This window comes from Nicotiana sylvestris, chromosome 8 (genome assembly GCF_000393655.2).
Source record: "Nicotiana sylvestris chromosome 8, ASM39365v2, whole genome shotgun sequence".
In the NCBI taxonomy this organism is placed as follows: Eukaryota; Viridiplantae; Streptophyta; class Magnoliopsida; order Solanales; family Solanaceae; genus Nicotiana; species Nicotiana sylvestris.
The window spans coordinates 219291160-219311555 of NC_091064.1; the positions used below are offsets into that span (position 1 = coordinate 219291160).

The 20396-nt window shown below is 35.7% G+C and overlaps 2 protein-coding genes across 2 annotated transcripts; both read left to right on the forward strand.

The window, feature by feature from the left end:
• The first annotated feature begins 1534 nt into the window (after positions 1 to 1534).
• On the forward strand, positions 1535 to 2197 carry LOC104234438 (late embryogenesis abundant protein At1g64065-like). The gene has a single exon (XM_009788001.1). The coding sequence runs from the start codon at positions 1535 to 1537 to the stop codon at positions 2195 to 2197; it is 663 nt and encodes a 220-aa protein (XP_009786303.1).
• Positions 2198 to 4502: 2305 nt separating this feature from the next.
• LOC104234439 (uncharacterized) lies at positions 4503 to 5216 on the forward strand. Its single transcript, XM_009788002.1, has one exon. It carries the CDS (start codon positions 4503 to 4505, stop codon positions 5214 to 5216), a length of 714 nt encoding a protein of 237 aa, XP_009786304.1.
• The last annotated feature ends 15180 nt before the right edge of the window (positions 5217 to 20396 follow it).

Sequence of the window (20396 nt, forward strand, 5' to 3'; positions counted from 1 at the left end):
CGTTGCTCTAAAACAAAAATTCTAACAAAAAGACTCAAAATAACTTCTAAAAACAAGGATTTCATTGAATCCCCTTCATTACATCTAGCTCAATCAACATAGTTTTCACTATTCCTTCTTGACCGCATCTTTTCTAGTCACTTTTGTTTAAATCTTTCTTGTGATTTTCTATTTTCTTACGAGAAACGGTTTGCTTCGTTTGAGTCCATCACTATCCTCAAGAGGCAACAAAGTAGTTAAGATATCACAATTCGAACTGCAATGTCATGAAACTCTTTTTACCCCAGTGAATTTTTCACCACTGCATTCAAATGAATCTTCCAAAAAATGGTCATCGCAGGAGCTCATTTATGAAGAACGAGTCCACCAAAAAAGTGAAGAAACCACATGGATCATTTTGTCTTAAGTTTTGACAATTTCAATTAGAAGAGCTACAATATTATTCACCACATGGATCATTTGGTCTTAAGTTTTGACAATTTCATTTAGAAGAGCTACAATATTATTTTTGTTTCTTCTTAACATTTTGGGTCCAAGAAAGAATAGTTGTCGCAAAAACAACGGTTCTTATGTTCCAACGAGGTGCAGGGATGGAGCTTGAGATTGAGGTGCGGATTCGATAGAACTTAGTAACTTTGGTCCAAATTATGTGTTTGTCTTAAGAAATTCATTTAATATGTATAAATATTTAATTTAGAATTCAGTAACTTATATAAAAGAGCTAGAATCCTGAATTTAGGGGTGTCGAATGGGTGGGTTGGGCTGATTTTGGGCGGGTTAAAATGGTCTGAATCAATAAATGGGCAGATCAATTAACTAGGCTTGAGATGGGTTGGTCAAGTTGGGCTAAAATTTGGGTCATAGCCCAACCCACCCAAGTCTTACCAAGCTTTAGTTAATGTGTATTAGTTTCTTATCTATTATTTAATTATCAAATAAAACTTTTTTTCTTTTATTATGGTCATATATAACATATCAAACAAAAAATATATTATTTTAAAGATATTTTAGTAAAGTTGCTCGTAGATTAATATGGGCTAAAAATCAGTCCAACTTTAGATAGGTTAAAATGGGCTGAGTTCAACAAATGGGCGGGTCAATAACCAGCCCAACCTTGGGTGAATTGGGCAGGTCAAATGTGTTTGGGCTCAAATTGTCGCCCCTACCTAAACCTATAAACTTCAAATTCTGGCTCTAAGTCTTATGAAGCGTCAATTTTGGTATTATTCATTCTTGGCGGCTTAAGTTGATGCAACTGGAAGTAGCAAATTTATTTATAATAATACATATAATTAAAGACACCCTACTTTAAACAATATCGACGGCTTTTGACGCCCAACTTGACCTTTTCTCTAGTCATACTCTAACTACCTTTCAACTGCCTTTTTATTTTATATCATCATTTCTCATACATATCTTCCTTCTCTACTCTTAATATATATGTACATAACACATTAAACAAGAACAAAAAACTCATATCTATTACAGTATTACTCAAAACTTTGGTTTCTTTTAGCATTTTTCAACCCTAGTAATGGCCGAAGATAGCCATATCATCCCTCTCGCACCACCAACAACATATCCCAGAAGCGATCAAGGGCTGAATCTCAGTGAATCGAGCAATTTTTACAACCACAACAACAAGAATCAAAGCAGCAGCAAGTTTTTCGTTTACCTTCTATCCACCATCGTCTTATTAAGCATAGTCATGCTAATTTTCTCCATGATAGTTCTTCGTTTCAAAGCTCCGTCTTTCGATCTAGGTCACATCGACGTGAAAAATCTTCGATATAGTAATAATTCTTCTTTGCCTTCATTTAACATGACCATGGGAGCTGAAATTATTATAGACAACGAAAACTTTGGTCGAATGAATTTCCAAGATAGTAGCATGAGTGTTTTTATTTACGATAATGTTACCGTTGGTTTCGCGAAAATTAACGTTGGTCATGTAGAAGCTAGAAAGAGTAAGAGAATGGGAATTGTATTACAAGTTGGAGCTAATGAATTGAATCATAGCCATGGGAATTTGAGCAGTGATATAAATTCAAGAATGGTGAAATTGACAAGTTTTGGTGAGTTAAAGGGAAAAGTTAAGGCTATGAAAATTGTTAGTCGTTATAAAACTTCAGTGTTGAATTGTACCATGAATTTAAATTTTACTAGCCAAGCAATCCAAGATCTCCTCTGCAATTGATCTTTTGTTCTTTTTTTTTTCTTTTTCTTTTGTGTATATATCAAATAGCCGGTCATATTTATTGTTTACTTTTTATACATAGTTTATACATTGATTATACATATTATACACATAGAATATATAAATTATGAATAAATTATATCTCCACCGGCTATTTCTAGTTTAAGCGATTGGGTGTGTGACTATTTGAGTTAATTCTTCTTCTTCTTCTTTTTTAACTCTTGCTTTACAGGAGTTCTTGTGTAAAATATAGAGAGGGCGTACTAAAGGCTTTTCCATTTATGCATTATTATTCTTTTTATATACTCCGTATTAGTTTTACTCAACTTCATATTTAATCTTGCACATGTGCTAAAACTAGTTAACAACAACAATAATAATAATCCAGTGAAATTTCACTAGTGGACTGTGCTAAAACTAGTTAATCAAATATAAATGTTTTTTATTTTAATTTTAGTATGCATTTAAGTTAATTAAATTGCAGATAAATTAAATGGTTACAAACCCTAGAAAAGCTCCCTAACATATCTTTGCTTCAATCTTTTTCAGTGGAAGCTGATCAGTCATCTCAATAATATTTTATACACTGGACGGGAAAAGTTTTGTTTATATTTTTAAATGGTATATTAAAAAGTCGATCAATCATACTAGTACTCTCCGGTCCAAAATAAGTGATTTTTTAGCTGTTTTCACATGGATTAAGAAATTCACCTTTTAACATTAATTAGCAATGAAATTGATCATATTACCATTTACTCTCTCTTCGCATAAAACACTCCTAACACATATTCCACACTATTTACTCAAAGGCAATGTAGAAAAAAAATAATTAATTCATTCTTGAAATCTGGAAAAATCACTTATTTTGGACCACAAAAAAAAGACCAAAAAATCACTTATTTTGGACCGGAGGGAATATATTACGGTGAGAACAACTTACATCCAGACGATATTATATTATTATAATGGTCGTGTGAAAATGAAACTATCAACTTGTTGGAAATTATTGTCATCAAGCTTGTTATATTTTTGTGTTTTTATTATAAAACAGAACCTTACATACATTTCCCTTAAAAGAGAAGTGCATCTCACCTGCCAATCTGGCTAATTACCATTCGTAGTTATTGTTCAAATATTACAAATTTGTAGCGCTTATATTCAAACGCGCAACGTATACATGAGTATATACAAAGGATATAACATGTATCGAATGTATTTATTCGTGCAATGAATACAATTAAGATAAAATACAGAAATACAGAAAATAATGTTCTTGTTGAGATTCAAACTCAAGACCTTCGCTAGCTAAGCAAGCACTCTAACCAATTGAGTTACGAAAGCTTATTGCTCTTTTATTTCAGTTCAAAATAATTAATCTCTTATTTTATGAATTTGTTATAAAATTCAAATAAAGCTACGAGTGATAAATTTAATAAAAGTATAACTACGAATAGTAAATACAGTAAAAACATTTAATGTGTCGCATAATTTTCCCAACCAAGAACTTGTGCTCCATTTGCTAGTGGCATGATATGATTGTCTCGTTTTCATATTGGCCCAAGGACAGTTACGACCTTTTTAATGGAAGAATTAACCCAAATATCAGCTCATCCAACCACTTAAACTATAAATAGTCGATAATATATGCGTACTTTATGTATTATATGTGTATAATTGTATATAATCAATATATAATATTTATATATGACTAGAAAAAAAATCAATGAATATGACCGGCTATTTGTGTAAAGATCCCTTTTTAATGGTTGAGATACACCATGGACCATGGTTGCTCTCACTAATCGGCCCAAGTTTGGTTTCGGGTCAAACTTGCCTATGTAATCTCATTAATCGTCCCAACCATTTCCCTATGCTATTTTGCTTTAGATGTCAAATTCTCATTCTCCTCACGAGTCATTCTTCCATTCCCTTTTTTGTTTTCTTTATCAAGATCATTTTAAAAAGAAAAAATAAATTATAAGATAATTACGTATAAATCTCTAAATATGATAAGCATTAATAACAATCATGTTATTATACATTAAGCTACACTAATAATGTTAAAGATATTGGCATTATCATTCTATAATAAAAATCCACACATAACACAGCAAGTTAGAGAATCTATACACACATCAATGACCCCGCCAAGTCAACATTCAAATTCGTGCAAACACGGTAATTAGTACAATATTATGTCAAGATATTCCCATAATTTTATGTATATTAGTATAAAACACTCGTTACACTAAACTTTCTTAATGTGCCACAAACTAAACAAAAAAACGTTCATAATTTCAAAAAAATGTCTCCACCACAATCTCCAACTTCATCCATGACTTCTATCAACGATAAAGCTCGATTTTTGGCACAAGGCTCACATCGGATTAACATCGATAACGACGATAATTATATTAACATGGAATTACATAAGAAGAAACGTCGTCGTCGAAGATGTATTAAATGCTGCGGCTGTTGTATAGCCGGCGTGTTAGTTCTCGTTGTGATCATGTTGGTTCTTGGTTTCACCGTTTTCCGTGTACATTCACCGTCTATAAGGTTGAACTCCGTCAAGATTGACGGATTAAGCTATCTCAGAAGTAGTTCCACTCTCCAACCTAACGTTAATTTAACGGTCTCTGCTGACGTGTCCGTGAAAAACCCTAATGCAGCCTCATTCAAGTTTAATAAAGCAACGACTAGTTTGTTTTATCATGACGTGGTCGTCGGAGAAGGTCTAACGCCGCCGGGCACCGCTAAGGCACGGCGGACGTTACCGATAAACGTGACGGTGGAAGTTATGGTGGAGAAAATTTTGAGCATTCCCCGGCTAGGGAATGACTTAAAGTCCGGTGAGGTGTCTCTGAGTATATATACAAGAATTAATGGAAGAGTTAATATTTTGAACATTATTAAGAAGAGTGCTGAAATGAAAATGAGTTGTAAAATGACTGTTGATTTGAAAAGTCAGGATGTTAGAGATATCGATTGCAACAGAATAGTGTCTCTCTCTAGGTAATATATACAATATTGTTTTTGTCTTTTGTAATTTTATTTAAGTTTTTGATGTGTATAAAGATTGATCATAATTCATAAGGCAATAGTGTGTTATATTTGTACAGTCAGACCTCTGTATAACAGCGTTCTTATATAACAATACTTCATTATAAAAGTCAAACTTTTTGGAACCAATTTTCATGTTATGTTATAATATATGTTCTCTATAATAGCCAAAAATATTTGGAACAAACGAGACTGTTATAGAGAGATTTGACTATATTAACGTGTGATTAAGAATCTGGTGTACTGTGAAAGAAAAAGGGAGGAAAAACAAGACATGTTACTTTGATATGAGCATCCATAAGTTCAAAGGTTCCAAGTCATCAATTTACGGTTTCCAGCACAAATTCAGATTAATCAAGCTAAAAAAGAACATTGGATGAGAAGCCAAAAAAAAAAAATTATGGTTACTCAGTGATAATTAATTAAATAGTAATAATTTCATTGGAAAATTACTATGTTGCATTCTAAACTGCAAGATTTGGTTTATACTTTTTGCCACTTTTTTTGGTAGCATTGTCCATAAGCTTTCAATAAAGACTAGCCACATACATATGAGTTCTGCCACAAAACAACCTAATCTAATTTGTCTTGCCACAAAACAACCTCTCTCTCTATATGTATATAGTTTTCTGCCTCGTGCGAAATCTATGCGAGACAATAGAAAGCAACTAAAAACAAAAACATAAATAGAAATTCATTTTCGAAATATAATGTGAAAATAGCATGGGCTAGCCAATTTTCGGACTGGTCATTCAAAAATAGCCAATGTTTGCAAAGTCATTGAAAAATAGCCACTATTTTGTTATAAAACGAAAAGTTCCAGCATAATATACTGGAGATCGGTGCACATGTGTATGAATTTCCAGCATATTATGCTGAAACTCGAACACGCGAAAAGTTCTAGTATAATATACTGGAGAGTGGAGCACTGGTACTCTAATCTCCAATATACTTATGCTGAAATCCAGTATATTATACTGGAGTATTTTTTCCGAATATTGAATGGTATTTTTGTTAAGATTTATCTTTACATGAAAAGTGGCTAAATTTCAATTCCTTTTGAAATTGTGATTATTTTTGAATGACTACTTGTAAATCTGACTATTTTTGAATTTCTCCTAGATATATTCCCTTAATTAAAGTAAAAATGGGCCTAGAATAAATTGAAACTACGGGCCTTCTACTTAGGACTAGTACACAATTCCACTCTTTAACCCACTAGCAAAGTAGAGTGGTTCTGTTCTTATCCAAAACTAGGTACTACTAACTAAAGGGGAAGTGCACATTTAGCCGATTTCAGGACCCCCATTAAGTTATACCCGGAGTTTCTAAACTTTTGCTTGTTTACCCACTTTAAATCAACCACGCGGTTGTTGAGATATATACTATTAATCATGCATTTTAGTTTTGATATAATATTTATTATAAAACAATTATTTATTTAATTTTTAATAAAATTTCAAATTGATTATATATTCGTTTGTGTCATTTACTTATATAGTAAATGTTAGTGTATAGAGTTTAGATTATACAGGGAAGATTAAATCATCAGTTCTTATAAATATAAGATCATGTTCACAATCTAATGATGGAATTGAACAAACCATTAGGAATGATTGTAGCACAAGATTAAATATAATTCATCTTGATTTTGGAAATGGTTTAATTCCGACTTCTTATGCTAGTACATTTTGTATGTATTGAACGAACTAACTAGAAATAAGTATTTTATATTGATTTAATAAAATAACTTCTCTAGCCACTAAACGTAATTATACTCTTAATTTTGATATAATTATTATTAGTAGTGTATATTAATTATTGTTTTGATTTATTAAAAGGCGAGATCTTTTTGTGGGTCAATATGCCTCGTAAATTGGACAATAATGATATACATTGGCAAAATAATAGTTAGTTGATGGAATCCATGTCTCGGTCTAGAGATTGATGATACGCCTTTATGATAGCTTATAAGTTTTCATGTGTAAACCCTGCAGGTGGATTTTGTATCCATCATATGAAATAGTTAAGCGAAAGTCTAAAAGAAGTAATCAATGAATTAAATTGTCAGTCATTTAATTTATTTGATTAGAATCTGAATCTTAACATGGGGAGTTAAATAAGGTTTAATATAATGGAAAAATTTCAAAATTGAACTGCGGAGTGCAGTTACGAATTTTTAGTGGAATAATTCATAATTTATTATGGTAGTATTAATTCGGATACTTCTAATTAAGTCCATAATAGGAAGTCTCGTTAATTAAATATCGGTGTCCCTGTTGTGCCCGAATAATTAGGAATTAAATGGAATATATTTCTTGGTGGAAAATGAACACCCAACAGGTTTAGAAAAAGGTTTTAAATGCTAAAACTGTTGAGCACATGCCCATGTTGTCCAGCCAAAGGCCCAATGGCCTAATCCTATTCTCTTTTGGTTTTCATTCCTATTCGGAATTGGATTCGGTGTTTATTCCTATTTTGAGTGGGTTTTAACTTTAAGAGAAAGCACCACTCATGATCTATAAATAGGACAACCTTGAAGAATTATTCTATGCTCATTGGTACAAGTCTTTGAAAGACTTAAGCACATAAGAGTGGTTTTGAGAGAGCTTTCATCAAGAGAGAAGAGAGAAGAAAAATATTTGTTTTGCTGCAGATTTTTATTCCGACCAACCAATTTCAAATTACATTTTTCGATTCGTTAACCATTGGATCGAGCTGCAATTTTGACCGAGTGTCCGTAACATCTTGCTGTTTGATTTGAATGGTGAAGATCGAATTTGGAGACTTGTAGAATCTGATTTCAAGCCTCGAACAACAACTTTATTTTTGTGGATTCTCCTCTTTCTTCAATTGATTTGTTGTTGCTATTGTTGCTCAATGTTTGGCACTTGTTGTGTAGTCAATTTGGAGAACTTTTATAACCTTTTTATTGTTATAGTGGAGCTTTTTGGATCTTTGTAATTCCGTGGTTTTTACCTTCGATTTGAAAGGTTTTCCACATTAAAATTTGGTGTTCGTTATCTTCTTTATTTTCGGGCTTGCCTCTTCCTCGACAAAACAGTGGTATTAGAGTCTTGATTATTTATCTGGGTTGTTACGGAATGGAGGCGAATTTGTCACACCTCCTTTTTCCGCCCTCGCGGGGGTACATGAGTTTTTCCAATTAAAGGACAGTCGAAACGGGATTTATTTCTTTATTTCAGAGTCGCCACTTGGGAGATTTAGGGTGTCCCAAGTCACCTATTTTAATCCCGAATCGAGGAAAAGAATGACTCTGTATTACAGTCTGCGCACCAGAAATCCGGATAAGGAATTCTGTTAACCCGGGAGAAGGTGTTAGGCATTCCCGAGTTCCGTGGTTCTAGCACGGTCGCTTAACTGTTATATTCGGCTTGATTATCTAATATAATACGTATTATAAACTTATGTGCAAATTTTATCCCTTAGCCGCTTTTATTATTCTTTTTATTTATTGTTATTATTTTACGAAAAATTGCAACATTGTGAAAACGTATTTCAAATCACGTCGCAATCAATTGCACCCGTGGTTATCGACACATTTCGACTCCGTTGAGATTTAGATTTGGGTTACATAAATGCACACCCGTATTTAAGGAAATAACATTATTAAATACGCGCCTAGAGCGACTAGCGTGTCATTATTTTGGGTAGGGCCGTGAAATTTGCTAAAACGGCTCCTCCCTAATTCTAAGCAATTAACTGTACATTTATTGAGGGCCCCGAAATCTATACATTTCATTAAGCGAGGCTCATCTCATTTATTTTAAATGGACAAATCTTAAAGCGACTACATTTTTTCTATAAAAATTAGTCTCTAAAATAAAGAAAGAAAAATCCTAATTAATTACTAGCTTTTATAATTTTAAGAAAACATGACATGCTAATTGCTTGGTTAATACAAATATTGATGAAAAAAAATTTACTCTTAATTTCGAAATTTTAAATAAAATAAAAATTCAACAACTAATATTCAAAATAAACAAATATAGCTAGATTAAAACTCAGCATTGTTATTATTATTATTTTTTTTTAAAAAAAATATTATTGAGATTAATTATTCACAATCATTTGAAACTAGATTTAACCATAATTACTAAAGCTTATTAGAAAGTTTATTAGACTTAAACGTTCTTCTAATCTTGCTTAAGCTCAAGTCATGCCTTAATGCCTAATTTACGATGTTTAATTTAAATTCATGTTTTAACTAAATTTAGCTACTTGTTCATGATCAACCTACAATCTTGAAGCCTTCATAGCTAGTGAATTAACCTGTTTTGCCGAACTGATTTATTACAGACTAACTTATGATATTATTTTCTTATTCCAGCTATTATTTAGTAATTCATGAAATAGCTTAAATACAATCAACAAAAGAAACAAAGAAAAAAAAACGAAATTAAAACTTCAAATTTTCATTCTTCATATGTATTCATGCTTCATATTTCGGATTACAATAACCAGCTTTTCAGTTGTGTACCTGATATTGGAAGCAAAAGAAAATGAATATGAGAATCAGCAGCAGCAGTAAAATCAGTACAACACAGCAACAATAGCCCAGCAACAGTAACAAACCAGTGGAGTAGTAATCCAAAAAAAAAAAAAAAATCTTCCAGCTTTGATGAAACAACAATTAATTATGATTTCAAACAACAAAAGAAAGCAGAATATTTTTTTTTAGTTTTTTTTATTTTGAAAGCTTAAATATTTTTCAGAATTTTCTATCTCTTAAATGTTCAGCCCTTTTCTCTCTCTTATTTTCAGATTTGTTTCTCTCTCTCGTATCTGTGTATTTTTTCTCTATCTCCCTGTCTTCTCTTCTTTTGATTTCAAGACTTCACATATATAACTCATCCCATAAACCTTTCAATTAATTAAAATCAATACTTTTTCTCTACCCAACCCATTATCTTTCCACTCATCCCCATTACATTAAATAAACATATCACACCACCCCATTTCATTTTGTCCCCCATGCTTCATTTAAAATAATGCAAGATTCCCCTTTAAATTAAATCTTGTCCCCCCTTTATATTAAATAATCATATCACAACCCACCCCATTTCATTTTGTCCCCCATGCTTCAAATAAACAATTACAAAATGTACAATTCCTAAACTACCCCTTCCGACCTTACTGAAATTACCAAACTACCCCTGAACGTATTACAAATTTACCAAACTACCCATCAGCTATAACACATCAATTAATCAAACTTAACCAAAATATAGACAATATGATCAATTTCTAACAATGTTCAAACAACAATATGAACACGGATGAACATCATAACAACAATATCACATGAACATGATTTTAACAACATTTCAACAACAAATCACATGAACACAAATTGAACAACCAAGAACAACTAAAATTTGATTGAACAATATTTTTAGCAACAACAAACCTATTTTTCGGATTTAAACAACAACAACAATCAAACAAGTATATTTAGATTCTTAAATTCAATAATATTGAACTTAAAATCAACTCTAACAACATTACAACAAACAATTCTTATATTAAACTTTAAACAAGATTATGAGACCAATTCAAGAAATAATCACAAATGATAAACAAGAAATCAAACTATACAAAATTCGGATTCAAGATCATCCAAACAAAGTATGAACATGAATGAATCTATTTAACACAACAAACATGACGGATTAAACGATTAAATCAATATATTCCTTTAACACAACTAAATTCTTTTTAGACAAATAACAAGATTGACGAATAAACAATTATGAACTTAAGCTTGAACTTAACAATATTAACAATTTCCAACAATACATAAACACATGAAACAAATTGAAGAAATAGTTAATTAAATTTCAATTTGAATCTAACAAACATCAAACTAACAAATATTCACTTAAACAATAATACAAACATGAAATGAATATGAAAACAACTAATTAAACTTCTATTTTGAAATCTGAAAATTAATTTAACAAAGCACATGAACATGAACAAACTAGAAAAATGATTTCAACGATGAACAACGAACAAAACAAGAATTGAATTCTTTAACGATTTTAACTTCGAGAAATATAAAAACGAAATATGGACAAAATAAAACTCAAAAACAACTAACCGGAGATGAATCAACGAAGAACTTTGATTGTAAACAAATCTGTCCGAGCCTCGACCAAAGCTCGAACAAATGACGACGAAGACGAAGAGAAGATGAAGCAGCCCGTAGCTACTGCCGCGACGAGCAGCAGCAGGGTGAAGGTCGACGAGCTGTTCGTCGTCGATGGAGCAGTGGAAACGCAGCAACAATGGAGGACAAAAAGCAGCAACAATGGAGGACAAAAAACAGCAGCAATGGAGGACAAAAACAGCAGCAATGGCGAAGAGAAAAGGACGCAACAGCAGCGACATGGATGACGCAGAAACAACTGCGATAATGGTTGTTTGGACGCGACGAAGATGGTGTAGCTGCTGGGAGTCATTGCTGCTCGTCATGGCTGCTTGTTCATGGCTGCTTGGGGCTGTTTGAAGTCGTCCATGACTGGACGTGGTGAAGAAGACGACGAAGAAACAAGGGGGGGGACAACCATGGATGTCGAAGTTTGAAGGTGGTCGTTTGGTTTTAATGGCGGACGGGGGTCGATTTGGGTGGTCCGACGAGGGGTTGTGCGTGTGTGAGTGTGACATTGGGCAGCCATGGTTGAGCTTTGAGGGGGAAGCCATGGATGACCTTGGAGAAACTTGAGGAAGAAGAAGAAGATAGGAGGGGGGCGGATGACTTCTTAGTCTTTTTAGGGTTTTTTCTTCTTTTTTTCTTTTGTTTTGTGTTGTAAAATGTAAGACAAAGGGGTTTGGGTCTTTTGGGTTATGGACTGGGTCGACCCAGTTCGAAATGGACTGGGTCGTAGGGAAGATTGGGCCATTTTTTGGGCCTATAGCTTGAAATTGAAGAAGAGGCCCAATTCCGACTTTCTTTATATTTTCGCTCTCTTTTCTTCTTTTATTTTTCTAAAACTAAATTATAAAAATACTTAAACTATTATTAAGAACTAAATTAAGTTATAAAGGCGCAAATTAACTCCCAATAACAATTAACGCACAATTAAGTATTAATTAAGCATAAAATTGTATATTTGGACATTAAATGCTAAAAATGCAAACGATGCCTATTTTTGTAATTTTTAATTTTTGTAAAACAATTTTAATTACTAACAATTGTAGAATTAAATCCTACATGCAAAATGCGACATATTTTTGTATTTTTATTAATTTAGCGAATAAACACGCACAGACAAATACAAATAATTCTTCAAAATATCACAAAATATCACAAAATTACACACCAAAGAAAAATCATTTTATTTTTGAATTTTTTGGGAGTAATTCTCATATAGGGCAAAAATCACGTGCTTACAGCTGCCCCTCTTTGCCCGAAGACACGAAGGGTTTTCGTGCAAAGATAAAGCGAGCGATTTTTGCCCATCCGAGTACTCCGTGTGAAGCATTTTTTGAAAAAGATTTGACCGAACCTTTGCTTCAAAGGTTTCCTACATATCCTGGGCTAAACAGGAATCAGGTCAATGTAGTTCGGGAAGTTTTTGGTAGCTGGGACTACCGTGGGACTGCATTGTTACTGTTGTTGCATGCTATTACCACTGCTTACCGATCTCCTTGTTACACCATGCTTAAAAGAAAACAAGAAGCTAGGCTAGAGTACAATTTGTTTTTGTTGCCTTGCTTCCTTGTCTGCTTGCATTTCTTCCGGTGTTTTTCTTCTTTTGACACATGTACTTGAGTTTGTACTGTGACCTCTTGTTGCAACCTTCTGTTTCCCAGTGTCGGGGAATTTTATTGTCTCCTGCTGGGGATTCCTGTTGTAACCCTCTGTTTTATTGTCCTCTGACTTGATCTTGAAATGTATGCCTCTTGTTCTAGGGGCGGGCTCCCAACTTCAATACTTGAAATTAAAGACTGAATGTATGCCTTTGTTATCTGGCGGGCTCCCAACTTCAATGCTTGAAATGTAAAGACTGAAATGTATGCCTCTGTTATCTGGGCGGGCTCCCAATTTCAACACTTGAAAATTAAAGACTGAAATGTATGCCTCTGTTATATGGGCGGGCTCCCAACTTCAATGCTTGAAATGAAAAGACTGAAATGTATGCCTCTGTTATCTGGGCGGGCTCCCAACTTCAATGCTTGAAATGAAAAGACTGAAATGTATTCCTCTGTTATCTGGGCGGGCTCCCAACTTTAACTCTTGAAATGTAAAGACTGAATGTATGCCTCTGTTATCTGGGCGGGCTCCCAACTTCAATGCTTGAAATGAAAAGACTGAAATGTATTCCTCTGTTATCTGGGCGGGCTCCCAACTTCAACTCTTGAAATGTAAAGACTGAATGTATTCCTCTGTTATCTGGGCGGGCTCCCAACTTTCAACTCTTGAAATGTAAAGACTGAATGTATGCCTCTGTTATCTGGGCAGGCTCCCAACTTCAATGCTTGAAATGAAAAGACTGAAATGTATTCCTCTGTTATCTGGGCGGGCTCCCAACTTCAATGCTTGAAATGAAAAGACTGAAATGTATTCCTCTGTTATCTGGGCGGGCTCCCAACTTCAACTCTTGAAATGTAAAGACTGAATGTATGCCTCTGTTATCTGGGCGGGCTCCCAACTTCAATGCTTGAAAAGTATGTCTCTGTTCTCCAGGCAGACTCCTGACTTCAACAACAACTTTGAAAATAAATCGCCATTCCTCTCTTCAGGCGGGCTCCTGACTTCAAACAATACATCGCCATTCCTTTCTTTAGGTTGGCAAGATTTCAACAACTTTTAAAAACGCCTTTCCTCTCTTCAGGCGGGCTCCTGACAACAACTTTGAAATTAATCGCCATTCCTCTCTTCAGGCGGGCTCCTGACTTCAAACAATACATCGCCATTCCTTTCTTTAGGTTGGCAAGATTTCAACAACTTTTAAAAACGCCTTTCCTCTCTTCAGGCGGGCTCCTGACGTCATACTTGAAAAGTATGTCTCTGTTCTCCAGGCGGACTCCTGATTTCAACAACAACTTAGGAGGAAATGCCTCTCCTATGGGTAAAATAAACTTAGGAGGAAATGCCTCTCCTATGGGTAAGACTAAACTTAGGAGGAAATGCATCTCCTATGGGGTGAAACTAAAAGAAACTTAGGAGGAAATGCATCTCCTATGGGTGAAACTAAACTTAGGAGGAAATGCCTCTCCTATGGGTGAAACTAAACTTAGGAGGAAATGCCTCTCCTATTGGTTCAACAACAACTTAGGAGGAAATGTCTCTCCTATGGGTGAAACTAAACTTAGGAGGAAATGCCTCTCCTATGGGTGAAACTAAACTTAGGAGGAAATGCGTCTCCTATTGGTTCAACAACAACTTAGGAGGAAATGTCTCTCCTATGGGCAAAAACAAACTTAGGAGGAAATGCATCTCCTATGGGTGAAACTAAAACAAACTTAGGAGGAAATGCATCTCCTATGGGTAAAAACAAACTTAGGAGGAAATGCATCTCCTATGGGTGAAACTAAAACAAACTTAGGAGGAAATGCATCTCCTATGGGTAAAAACTAAACTTAGGAGGAAATGCATCTCCTATGGGGTAAAAGTAAACTTAGGAGGAAATGCATCTCCTATGGGTGAAACTAGACTTAGGAGGAAATGCCTCTCCTATACGTGAACCATTTCCTTCTTCCTGAATTATTTACTTACCTGTGTTGTCTTCCCTCGAAACTGCTGGGGATTATTTTGCTGGGGATGACTTTTCCTTTTCTTCCTTACCCACTCTGGGTTGCCCGAAACTTTGTCGAGGATGCTTCTACATCTCGATGATCCACTGGGGATAACACTGCTGTGGATAACTCTGTTGAGTAAATATGTTATCTTACTCCTTCCAAAATTACTTCCTTTTGAGTAGGATGTTTCATTCCTCTGCAAACTACTTCCCCCTTTTTCTTTCTTTTTTCGTTTTTTTTTCAAAATGAAAAGACTGAATGTATTCCTCTGTTATATGGGCAGGCTCCCAACTTCAACCAACAAATCACCATTCTATTTTTCAGGGGGGGGGGGGCTCCTGATTACTTAAAATTTGAAATGTATTCCCTTATTCTCCAGGTGGGCTCCTGATTGCTGATACTTCCATTGTATTCCCTTATTATCCAGGTGGGCTCCTGATTGCTGATACCTCAACTGCTCTTCCTTGTTCTCCAGGTGGACGCCTGATTGCTAATACTCCAACTGCTCTTCCTTGTTCTCCAGGTGGGCGCCTGATTGCTGGGGATAATACTACTAGGGAAGTCTCCCTTCTTCCCCTCCTTCAAATTCAATTTTTTTTTTCAACACTGCTGGGGATAAAAGTGTTATCTTCTCGGGATAACGTTGTTGAGGATAACGCTACTGGGGAATTTTATCCCTTCAAGTCGATGCTTCATTCTTCTGGAAGCTGCTGGGGATGATAATGACTTTTTGCTTTTCTGAGCACAAGTGTCATCCCTTTATTCTGTCTGCTGGGGAATACTTCCTCCATTTAAACTTATTATGTTGGGGCAACACTGGTTCAAATACCACTTCCCTTGAGACTGGTGCTATCTTTATTCTTCCTCGAATGGGTACCTGACTTCCAGAAAATTTTCCAAATGAAAGGAAAATTTTCTGCCCCAGTTTGACAGTCTCCCTTATGGCATGCATTTCTGTCATCAATGCCATTTCCTTTACCTGTTTCAAATCAAACAAAATTTGTTAGTTTAAAACGTGGTGGTTGGTTGTGATACTCCTACTGGGATGGCTTTTCCTTTTCTCCTTCCTTGCTCTGCGCTCCACAACTTGTTGGGGATGATATTATTTGCTGGGGATAATCCCTTTCTGCTGGGGATATCCCTCTTCTTTTGTGGCATAGCTCGGAAACTGGCATTTCCCCGACCTTTTAGTCTAGTATGAATTTCCCCAAATCATGCTCACTGCTCTCCTTGCTTTGTTCAACGGGCCTTGGCCTTGAGGTTTATAACCTTTGATTTCGGCAAGGGTATCCTTCTTGACACTTGTCAATCCTTTTCTCAATTCCCTTTTGCTGGGGATATCTTTTTTGACACTGGCCTCGCGTTTGTTCCTCGCTGACTATACCACTTGGATGTACTAGTCAGATCTTATCTTGCATAATTGGAAAGCTGATGGCATATTTTGAAGTCAATTCACACTTGTTTTGACCAGACAGACTCTATTGGGGAGTTTTTCTATGAAAGGAAAAGATGAAAAGGAACAGAATAAAGACAAAGGAAAAGGATGACTCTTTAACAAAAGAAACTATAAATAAAAACCTATCAAACGCAGACACCGACTCTAATGGTCATGACATGCACATGTGGCCTATCCTCTGCCATCAATCATCTTTCAAGACCTTCAATTGGCAATTCCCCATCTGATTCTCAATCTTATTCGACTTGTAGTGCCCGAAGGGTTTTCACTATCAAGTCTCTCTCATTTTGGTTTTTCTCTCAGCTTTCATCGCCTTATGGTGTCCGTGAAGATTTTCACCGATAAGACTCTCTCATTTGTATCACTTTCCAGTTGGGGATTTGGAGTGTTGCCAGTATGACTCTCTCTGTTGGAGATTAGAGTCCTTTCTGCTGTGGAACAGAATGTTATGTTCGCCGGTAAGACTCTCATTTGTCTGACTTGGCATCTTTTGCAGACTGGTCAGAAGGTCTTTCTTTGGACCGTAATGTGGGTTTTTGGACAGGCTAGAAAGAAAGGGTATTAAAGGCTAAAAAACAAATCAAATTTGGGGTTCAAAATTACAACCTTCGAAATCATATTTGTTTACAACAAACGCAACCCTTGACCCAGTTTCTTGCTTGGGGATTATTTACTTATTTTTTATTATTTTTATTACACCATGTACACTATGACCATTGTGGCCATTAAGCACCCTATGACCGAGCCGTGAAGCGCCTACGTATCCTCTTTGAGGAATCAGGTCAAACGTAGTTCCCAATTCCTCTTTTTTCATTTGACTTTCTTTTGTTTTTTTTTGTTATCATTTTTCTTTTCTTTTCTTTTTCGTTTTGTTGTTTTCTTTTCTTCTTTTTATTTTCATGTTTTCATGCCATGCTCGCGTTTTCTAGTCGTTTTTACTGATTCCGGACGAGGGGTATGAAAGAAAAATAAGTAAGGCTCAAAAGGGATAACGAAGGATAAAGTGTTTAGGTAGCAGAACAAAATACCTTTGTCATTCCAGTCTTCAAAAACATGCCAAATGCAAACAACACAACAAACAATAGATTTATAGTCTCTTCCGACGGTGCTGGACTTGACAATTATGTTAAACATTTGCTTTTCCCTTTGTTATTTCTAAAACATCGTGGGGCGACACTTTCATTATCATGAATGACCCTCTTGATTTTAACGGTTTTCTTTGTGTTTAACTTGCCCCAGTTCCACATGACTCGGGCTTTAAATAATCCCAAACCGTTCTTATTTCCTTTAAATGGTCTGATCGCCTTTCCAGGGTTTTACGATTAACTTTTAAGGTTTGGCCCAAACTGTGTGCGCATGTCATGTCACTAGAATCGGCACTGAACAAAAATGATAAAAGGACCAAACAAAGAGATGACTGGAAATAAAGAAAGACCGGATTTTGTATTAGACTACCGGTGAAATGGTTTAAATAACAAAACAAACAAAACAATCCAGAACAAAATCCTAAAACAAACTGGACAAGACAATATCCGACTTATAACCCTAATAATCCGAACAACATAAATGTCAACAAAATAAGCCACCACAAGCTTCTCTCTTGTTAACCAAGGAACAGAGCGTCCTTCCACTTTATCAAGACTGGCATCTTAGCCACTGAGCTTTGCATCGATACTGCCAAGACCATTACCAGCTTCAATATCATCAACATCCGTTGGCAAGTTCTCGAGGGGGCTCGAGTGCACCATGTCACTGTTATTAATCACAACCCGCCCTTCTTGGATCATTTTCTCTACTTCCCTTCTCCAACTATGACAGCTCTCAATGTTGTGCCCTATGACATTGGAGTGGTAGGCGCATCGCGCTGCCGGATCAAAGCTCCTTGCAAGTGGATTTGGAGTACATGCGGGGAGTGGCTCAATAGAGCCAGCATGCTTTAGCCTTTCAAACAGACTTGCATAAGATACTCCGATAGGGGTGAGAGCCTTTCCTCGTTTCAGCAACCTTTCGTTCCTAAATGCTTGATTGGGCCGGAAACCTGATCCAGGGGGCTTCTGGTAGGCTTGTGAGGGTGGATAGGCCTTCTGTGGAGCTGGGTATTTGGAAAGTGAAGCCCGTCTTTGGGAATCTCGTGGAGAGAAGTAGCATTGGGGAAGGGAGTAGCGTGGACGAGTGATGGAGCTACTCGGGTAGCTAGGAAAGCTGTCATAAGTGGGCTGGGATGGAGAGTATGGGGGATGGGTAATGCCAGAGTTTGAAAAGCTTGGCGGTGGTGGGGGTGGTGCTTTCCCAGTTATCCATGCCTGATACATGTCTGCCACATGTTGTCTCAGCATTTTCACTTCTTCTACCAACCCGTTGTTCTGTTCGACCAATTGTTGTCGGTCATCAGTACCGACCCACCCTGTTCTGAGGTTCTGTGTCATTTGCTTTGCAGGGAGGAGTTACCACAACCAACCACTTTTCTATATATGAACACAGCAAAGGGAAGCCATCACGTTAGTGTCAGGGCATTTGACAGATAATCATATATTAGAGATGCATTGCACCTAAGCAGTTAAACCATTCTATCAGAGATGCGATGCACTTGCGCTTTCCTTTATTTTTCTTTCTTCCCTTTTTTTTCTTTTTCAGTGGTGGTCGAATCTTATGGAGATTGCCTACGTATCATGACCCCGCATGAATCAGACCTTGCGTAGTTCGGACCAATAAAGATAAACAATACTCAACATTTTTTTTTAATTTTCATATTAAAACAAACTGGGTTTCAAAGGTTTAAAGATGACCTACAAACTTGAAAATCAAACAACCCGCATATTCTAATCAAAAGATTTACAAACTCAAAAACAAACGGCCAGCTTCCTTTCCCCGTTTATCAAATGCAACCAAATGACTATTTTTGCAAATGTGGCCCCTTCCAATTCTCACATGAATTTTGAGGCTGGGGAGGATTATTTTATGACACTTCACCAACTTGTCCATTCTTTTACGAAAATAACCTTTCGACAACTGAAAGATACTCTAAGGCTATTTCGGCAAGAACGGTTTAAGACGCGGCCGAAGCTGGCTCGGCTTATTATGACAAAATTCAAACGGTATTCACCTGACCGCCGACTCTTTGTTTTTTTTTTCTTTTAAAATTATAATAAAAACCTGGTGTTGCAAACACGGCCCTTCAGCGCCTCGGGGACGAAGATTTATAGGGCTGTGTGGGTCAACTAGACCAAAAATCCTAAACATGACCCAAAAGTGGCTGTTTATGCAAAGTCAGCCTTCCGGCGTTCCTTTCGGGAACATTCGGCTATTTATGACATAACAACATCACCTGACTTATTTATGACTCTTTTTATCGTTTTTCAAATTAGAAAACTCAATATTGCAAACACGGCCTTTCAACGTCTCGGGGACGAAGATTTTTAAGGCTGTGTGGGTCAACTGGACCAAATCTTAAATATGACCCAAAAGTGGCTGTTTATGCAAAGTCAGCCTTCCGGCGTCCTTTTCGGGAACATTCGACTATTTTTGACAAAAACAGCATCACCCAACTTCTCTATGATTAAATTAAAATTTGACATATTTTTTTATTATTATTTATTTGTTTTTGGCTTTTTAGCACAAGGTGGGGTTGGACCCGATGAGGGTTGCCTACGTATCTCACACCCGGTGAGAATCAAACCCGCGTAGTTCGGGCCAGATTGGATACGGGTGAGAAATAAAAAAAATAACTAATTTAGAGAAAACATATCTTTTTTTTCTTTTGCTTTTTCTTAAAAGGTGATGAAACATGTAAAATCTTTTGGATTTTCTTTTTCCCCTTTTTTTTTATTTTTGATTTTTCATAAATGATAAAAAGTGCAAAGATTTTTTTTTTTGAATTTTTCATTTTTTTTTAAATTTGTTTTTTTAGATAAA